Source organism: Nerophis ophidion, linkage group LG11, assembly GCF_033978795.1.
Source record: "Nerophis ophidion isolate RoL-2023_Sa linkage group LG11, RoL_Noph_v1.0, whole genome shotgun sequence".
NCBI classification, from domain to species: domain Eukaryota; kingdom Metazoa; phylum Chordata; class Actinopteri; order Syngnathiformes; family Syngnathidae; genus Nerophis; species Nerophis ophidion.
This window is the reverse complement of record NC_084621.1, coordinates 23,460,105-23,468,871: the sequence shown is the minus strand read 5'-3', so window position 1 is coordinate 23,468,871 and position 8,767 is coordinate 23,460,105. Positions and strand designations below refer to the sequence as shown.

Below are 8,767 nucleotides of genomic sequence, written 5' to 3'. Positions count from 1 at the left end.
AACCTTAAAGGCACTGCCTTTGCGTGCCAGTCCAGTCACGTAATATATACGGCTTTTCACACACACGAGTGAAGCTTTATTATACATCATCATTCACAATAATGAAGTACAATAGACTGTATTTCTATTATTTACATGTGAATAATGCTGTATAACTGACTGTATTTGTTATTCACATGTGAATAATACTGTATAACAGACTGTATTTCTATTATTCACATGTTACCATGAATTGATTAACGTGGACCCCGACTTAAACAAGTTGAAAAACGTATTCGGGTGTTACCATTTAGTGGTCAATTGTACGGAATATGTACTGAACTGTGCAATCTACTAATAAAAGTATCAATCAATCAATCAAAAGAATAATGCTGTATACCTGACTGTATTTATATTATTCAGATGTGAATAATCCTGTATAATAGACTATATTTATATTATTCACATGTGAATAATGCTGTATAATGGACTGTATTTATGTTATTCACTTGTGAATAATGATGTATAATAGACTGTATTTATATTATTCACATGTGAATAATATAAATACAGTCTATTATTATTATTGACATGTGAATAATGCTGTATAACAGACAGTTTGTATATTATTCACATGTGAATAATATAAGTACAGTGTATTATACAGCATTATTCACGTGTCAAATGTGAATATTGCTGTATAATAGACTGCATTATTATTCTAATAGATTGCATTATTATATATTATAGCATTATTCACATGTCAAATGTGAATAATGCTATATAACTGACTGTATTTATGATATTCCTTTCCGAATAATGCTGTATAATAGACTGTATTTCTATTATTCACATGTGAATAATGCTGTATAACTGACTGTATTTATGTTATTCACATGCGAATAATGCTGTATAATAGACTGTATTTCTATTATTCACATGTGAATAATGCTGTATAATAGACTGTATTTATATTATTCACATGTGAATAATGCTGTATAATAGACTGTATTTATATTATTCACATGTGAATAATGCTGTATACCTGACTGTATTTATACTATTCAGATGTGAATAAAGCTGTATAATAGACTGTACTTATGTTATTCACTTGTGAATAATGATGTATAATAGACTGTATTTCTATTATTCACATGTGAATAATAGAAATACAGTGTAGTATTATTATCATTCACAAGTTATTCACTTGTGAATAATACATCATTATTCACAATATACATCATTACTCACAATTGAATAACTTGTGAATAATTATGTATAATAGACTGTATTTCTATTATTCACATGTGAATAATATAAATACAGTCTAGTATTATTATTGACATGTGAATAATGCTGTATAACAGACAGTTTTCATATTATTCACATGTGAATAATATAAATACAGTCTGTTATACAGCATTATTCACATGTCGAATGTGAATATTGCTGTATAATAGACTGCATTACTATTATAATAGATTGCATTATTATATATTATAGCATTATTCACATGTCAAATGTGACTAATGCTGTATAATAGACTGTATTTCTATTATTCACATGTGAATAATAGAAATACAGTCTATTATACAGCATTTTCCACATGTGAATAATATAAATACAGTTTATTATACATTCAAGTACAGTCAAAAAGGAACATATGCATTATACAGTCTGATGGCCTAACCTGCCTGGAATTCTCACCGGCATTGAACGTAGTATACAAGTTTTTAAAAGGAAACTAATATTTAATGTGAGTCCGTAAATTAGTTTGCTTATTGATGATTTTAGCTTGGCTTTGTATTTTGTAGTGATATTTATATGGTAACTAATATTCTCAGACTGTAAATTATTTGCTTGTTGAATATTTTTATTTTTTTCTGTATTGTGTAGTTATAATGATATGCGTTTACTTGTAATTATTTTGAGTTTGTGTACCCTAGGAAGACTAGTTGGTTGTTATGGCAACCAGCTAATGGGGATCCTTAGTAAAAATCTAATCAACTTTCTCTGTGTGTGTTTGGCCATCAGACGAGTACAAAGAGTATCAGTGGATCGGTTTGAGCGACAAAACCATCGAGGGAGACTTCCGCTGGTCGGACGGGAACCTTCTGGTCAGTTTTTGCTGCCGCCTTCTTCTCCCTCTCGTGTTTTAAGCCCCGACCCCCCTCTCGTTACGCAGCTGTTTGAGAACTGGAACAGAGGACAACCCGACAGCTACTTCCTGTCCGGCGAGGACTGCGTGGCCATGGTGTGGGACGACGGCGGGCGCTGGAGCGACGTGCCGTGCAACTACCACCTGTCCTACACCTGCAAGAGGGGCGTCTGTGAGTCCGGGCCGCTCGTCCAAAAACACCCGCCAGGGTCTCCGGCCTGACCGTGTCGTCTCCCCTCCCCCAGCGTCGTGCGGTCAACCTCCGGCGGTCGCCAACGCCAAGCCGTTCGGCAAGACGCGGACACGCTACGAGACGCACGCCAAGGTGCGCTACCGCTGCGGGCAGGGCTTCGTGCAGAAAATGAATCCCGTCATCGCCTGCCTGCCTGGCGGCCAGTGGGAGGAGCCAATGATCACCTGCCTGCCAGGTAAACCATTCATACTAATGCTGACGTGCTTTGTTTTAATACGAAGGCCAAGGTCAAATAAAACGTGTTAGATTGGTATAGCTCGGTTGGTAGAGTGGCTGTGCCAGCAACTAGAGGGTTCCAGGTTCGATCCCCGATTCCGGCATCCCAGTCACTGCTGTTGTGTCCTTGGGCAAGACGCTTTACCCACTGGTGCCACACATACCGGTTTAAATGTAACTTTGATAATGGGTTTCACTATGTAAAAGCGCTTTGAGTCAATAGAGAAAAGCGCTATATAACTATAATTCACTTCACAAGATTGTAAAAAAAGAAAAAAAAGTCAGATTTTACCGTGCAAAAATCTGACAACTCAAAAAGCAGAATTTTTCTGTAAAAATAAGTGGTACCGTTTTTTCCATTTAAATTATTGTACTGAAAAAACAACACGTAAATTTTACAGTAAAAAACAAAGTGGCAGCTGAGTTGCTGAATTCTGAATTTTACCGTGAAAATAACATTGCTAGTAATCGACAGTCATTTCCTGTAAAAACAATAGCCGAAAATTTAAACGTTACAAAGAAAATGTTGTAAAAAAAAGTATTTTCTATTTACAGTATTGCACTGTAAAAGTAACAATTTTAAATTTTACGATAAAAAAAAAAGTGGCAGCTTAGTTGCCTGAATTTTTCCGTAAAAATAACATTGCTTGTAATTGTCAGTAATTTCTAGTAAAAATAATAGCCGAAGATTTTAACGGTACAAAAAAATGCTGTAAAAGAAAAGGTTACTGTTTTTCAATTTACAATATTGCACTGTAAAAACAACAAATGTCAATTTTACAGTAAAAAAAACTAAGTGACAGCTGAGTTACCTGAATTTTACCGTAAAAATAAAATTGGTAGTAATTGACAGTCATTTTCTGTAAAAACAATAGCCGAAGATTTTAACGGTACAAAAAAAAAATGCTGTAAAAAAAAAAAAACGTTACCATTTTTCAATTTGCAGTATTGCACTGTAAAAACAACACATGTAAATTTTACAGTAAAAAAAAAAAAGTGGCAGCTTAGTTTTACCGTGAAAATAACATTGCCAGTAATCCACAGTCATTTAGTGTAAAAACAATAGCCGAAAATTTAAACGTTACAAAAAAAATGTGTAAAAAGAAAGTGTTACCATTTTTCCATTTACAGTATTGCACTGTAAAAACAACAAATGTAAATTTTACGGTAAAAAAAGGTTTGCAGCTTAGTTGCCTGAATTTTTCCGTAAAAATAACATTGCTCGTAATCGACAGTAATTTCCAGTAAAAACAATAACCACAAATTTTAACGGTACAAAAAAACAATCCTGTAAAAAGAAAGTCTTACCATTTTTCAAATTACAGTGTTGCACTGTAAAAACAACAAATGTAAATTTTACAGTAAAAAACAAAGTGGCAGCTGAGTTGCCTGAATTTTACCGTAAAAATAACATTGCTAGTAATCGACTGTCATTTCCTGTAAAAACAATAGCCAAAGATTTTAACGGTACAAAAAAAAAATGCTGTAAAAAGAAAGTGTTACCATTTTTTCAAATTACAGTATTGCATTGTAAAAACAAAACATGTACATTTTACAGTAAAAAACAAAGTGGCAGCTGAGTTGCCTGAATTTTACCATAAAAATAACATTGCTAGTAATCAACAGTCATTTCCTATAAAAATATTAGCCAAAGATTTTAACGGTACAAACAAACAAAAAAATGCTGTAAAAAGAAAGTGTTACCATTTTTCAATTTACAGTATCGCACTGTAAAAACTAAACATGTACATTTTGCAGCGAAAAAACAAAGTGGCAGCTGAGTTGGTTGAATTTTACCGTAAAAATAACATTGCTAGTAATTGACAGTCATTTTCTGTAAAAACAATAGCCAAAGATTTTAACGGTACAAAAAAAATGCTGTAAAAAGAAAGTGTTAGCATTTTTCAATTTACAGTATTGCATTGCAAAAACAACAAATGTAAATTTTGCGGTAAAAAACAGCTTAGTTGCCTGAGAAATAACCTTGGTGCCGTGTTCAAATTGACAGTAATTTCCTGTAAAAACAATAGCAGAGTACTTTAAAGTAAAAAAACAAAATACTGTCAAAGAAATGTTTACAATTTTTTAATTAACAGTATTAAACTGTAAAACCAATCGTAGATATTACGGTAAAAAAACAAAAATCCCGCAGGTTAGTCGCCTGAATTTTACCGTTAAAATAACATTGGTACTGTTTTTAAATTTACAGTAATGCTCTGTAAAACAATAGCCAAAGATTTTACAGTACAAAAAAACTACTGTAAAAGTGATATCATTTTCAATTTACTGTAATGCACCGTTAAAACAACAGAATAAAATTACAGTACAAAAAAACTACTGTAAAAATAAAAGTGATAGCATTTTCAATTTACAGAAATGACCCATAAAAAAACAACAGGAGAGTTTTACAGTACAAATAAATACTGTAAAAATAAAAGTGGTAGTGTTTTAATTTTACTGTAATTTCCTGTAAAATCGATAGCCAAAGATTTAAAGGTGCAAAAAAAAAATACTGTAAAAGAAAAGTTTCATTTATTTATTTTTTAAAATTTGCAGTATTAAACCATAAAACCAACTGTAGATTTTGTGATAAAAAAAACAACTAAAAAAATGCATCTTAGCTTAATATTGGTACAGTTTTTCAATTTACGGTAATGCTCTGTAAAACAATAGCCAAAGATTTTACAGTACAAAAAACTACTGTAAAAATTATTGTGGTCACGTTTTCAAGTTACAGTAATACCCTGTAAAAACAACAGAAGATTTTACCGTATGAAAAAAATGACTGCAAAATTAAAGTGGTAGTGTTTTCAATTTACAGTAATGCCCTGTGAAAACAACAAAAGATTTTACAGTACAAAAAAATTACCGTAAAAATAAAAGTGATAGTGTTTTTCAATTTTCAGTAATGCCCTGTAAAAACAGAATATTTTACAGAAAAAAAATACTGTAAAAATGATAGCGTTTCCAATGTACAGTAATTAACTGTAAAAACAACAGAACATTATACAGTAAAAAAAATGATGTAAAAATTCAAGTGGTAGTGTTTTCAATTTACAGTAATGCACTGTTAATACAACCGAAGATTTTACGTTAAAAAAAAAAGAAAATGTGGATGCTTGAATTATACCTTAAAAATAACGTTGGTACCTAGATTCAATTTACAGTAATTTCCTGTTAAAACAATAGCCAAAGATTTTGTAGTTTAAAAAATGACTGTAAAAAAATAAGAACTACTGTTTTTCAATTTACAGCAATTTCCTGTAAAAACAATATCTGAAGGTTTTACAGTACAAATATTACAGTAAAAAAAGTGGTACTGTTTACCGGAATGTACTGTGAAACCAACTGGAAATTTTACAGTACCAAAAAAAATACTGTAAAAACAAAAGTGATAGGCTTTTTAAATTTACAGCAGTTCAGTATAAAAACAACTGTACTTTTTATGGTACTTTTTTTTTTTTTTACTGTAAAATCTTTTTTTGTATTTTTTTTATTTTTAAGTGCAGCACTTACTGAGTGACCAAACAAATATCTACAATCCTCACAGCCACTAGGGGGCGTATGATGCAAGCATTGACAATAGTCCATCCATCCATTTTCTACCGCTTATTCCCTTTTGGGATCACGGGGGGCCTGGCGCCTATCTCAGCTACAATCGGGCGGAAGGCGGTATACACCCTGGACAAGTCACCACCTCATCGCAGGGCCAACACAGACAGACAATAGTATAGGGGTTCATTTGTGTCCTCATTACCAAAGCTTTTTTTGGACACTGAATTTATACAACGGAATTTTTTGCTTTTGAATTTAGTAAATACATTTTTATCCAGCAAAATGTGTGTTTAAAAATTCAGCTTGTTAAAATAAAGCGTTAAAAAACAACAACAATAGCATTTAATGTATTTTTTACAGTTGCTGTCAAATGTGTGTATCTGAAAACCCAATATAAAAATGTTTTAAAAAAAATGAAAAATAAATAAATTAAAAATATATAAATGATTTCAGTGTTGTAAAATTCAGTGTAAAAAAAAAATATGCGAGTAAAAATGCAGTGCATAAATATTTGTTTTAAAATCCAAGGCCTTTCTGGTAAAGACTGAAGAACCAGCCAATGAGCACTCAGGTTTGAAAAGCCGCTGTTTTACCACAAGTGGGTCTGGAGTTTTGAAGAAATTAACATTTCTGCACTGAATTATTTGACGCAAAATTATTGTACACTGAAAGTTTGTACGCACAATTATCTTACACCGAGTTTGTGTCCGCAAAACATTTTTTAAACTGAATTTTTGTGCACTTAATTTTTTTACACTGAATGTTTTTGTATGCTAGATCATTTTACGCTGAATTTTTTATACACTGAATTATTGGATGCTAAATTATTTTACATTACATTTTGGTATGCTAATATATTTCTACACCGATTTTTTTTCAACTAGATTATTTCAAACTGAATTTTTTACACTTAAATGCTGTGAAATAATTTTTTGTACGGTGAATTTTTCTTTTAGGAAATTTTTGTGCGCAAAATTCTTTCACACTTAATTTTTGTATCCTAAATAATTTTTACACTGATTTTTTTACATTACATTATTTTACACTGAAATTTTTACACCGAAATATTGTACACACATTTTTTGTACGCTGAATTTTTTTTACACCAAATTTTTGTACCCAGAATTATTTTGCAATGATGCTGAAAAATTTTTACACAAAATGTTTGTACCCTGAATTATTTTGCAATGATGCTGTATATACACCTAATTCTTGTACACTGAATTTATTTTCACTGACATTTTGTACGCAAAATTATTTCACACTTAATTTTTGTACGCAAAATTATTTTTACACTGACTTTTCTACGCTGGATTACTTTACACATAATTGTTTTTACACTGAAATGTTGTACACACATTTTTTGTACACTGAATTTTTTTACACCAAATTTTTGTACCCTCAATTATTTTGCAAATACCCTGAATTTCTTTTCACAGAATTTTTGTACGGAAATTATTGCACACCTTATTGAGTTTTTGTACGCTGATTGTTTTGGAACGGAATATTTTCACACTGAAATTTAAAACACCGATTTTGCTCACAAGGTTTTATTTAATGAAATTGTCAGCGTAATTTGAAAAAAAAATTAAAAAAAATAAAAAAAAACACACAAAAAAACAACCAGTTCACAAATTGAAACGCAAAAAATAAGTTAAAAAAAAAAAACGTTTGGCAATAAAGACAGAAAAGAACCTCCACGCAATATTAGTCTCTATGTTTACATGAACTGTACGTAGTGCCATCACATGTACTCTGAGGGAACATGCATGTCTTTTCCTCCTCTCTCCAGCCGCGCCTCAGGAGGAGAACTCAGCGAGGTCAGGTCTTCTGTCACGGAATGAGGAGGAGGTGACGGAGAACCTCGCAAAGAGCAGCTCTCATAACAAGTAGAACTTCTTCTTAACAGCCGCTCACTAACACCACTTTAGTTCTTCAACCCTAATGCTTTCTTTTTTTGGCCTCAATTAAATCTTCTCTTGGGTAACTTACCTTCTTTTTTTTTTTTTTTGCCATCGTTTGCGTGTGAAAACGGCAAAGTCTAAGTTTACTTGACTTTTGAGACACATTTCTGTCCAGAAAACTTGATATTAACTCCAAATTTTTGTTGGGACGTTCCATCTTATTCACATAAACAGCAAATATGGAAAATTGAACAATTCTGCAAAGTCAGCAGATTTTGCTGTAAAAAGCTCAGTGTTTTGCCATAAAATTACAACTACCATTTTTACATTTACAGTGAAGCATTGTAAAAACAACCATGGATTTAATAGAAAACAATAATAAATAAAAATAAATGCGAAAAAACGTCAGGTTTTACCATTAAAACTGTCAGTCACCAGAATTTCAATGTAAAAAAACAATTAGTTTTGTTCTTACATTTACAGTAATGCACTGTGAAAACAACAGTCGATTTTACGGTAAAAAAAAAAAAAGACAAACGTAACATTGGTACCGTATTTTTCCATTTACAGTAATGCACTATGAAAACTACCATCATAGAATAAACATTCAAATGTTATGGTACAGTTTTTCTATTTACAGTAATGCACAGTGAAAAGTCAGATTTTACAGTAAAATTCTGCTGCTTTTTTTGTACCTTATAA

General features: G+C 31.6%; 1 protein-coding gene across 1 annotated transcript in view; it reads left to right on the top strand.

Moving 5' to 3' along the window:
* bcan (brevican) overlaps nucleotides 1–8,152 on the top strand; it is a 56,998-nt gene extending 48,846 nt beyond the window's left edge. Inside the window, exons 11-14 of the mRNA XM_061915419.1 lie at nucleotides 2,014–2,096; nucleotides 2,165–2,309; nucleotides 2,383–2,565; nucleotides 7,954–8,152. Of these exons, the coding sequence (XP_061771403.1) occupies nucleotides 2,014–2,096; nucleotides 2,165–2,309; nucleotides 2,383–2,565; nucleotides 7,954–8,054 (512 nt within the window). The 3' untranslated portion in view covers nucleotides 8,055–8,152. The remainder of the gene's footprint in view (nucleotides 1–2,013; nucleotides 2,097–2,164; nucleotides 2,310–2,382; nucleotides 2,566–7,953) is intronic.
* The last annotated feature ends 615 nt before the right edge of the window (nucleotides 8,153–8,767 follow it).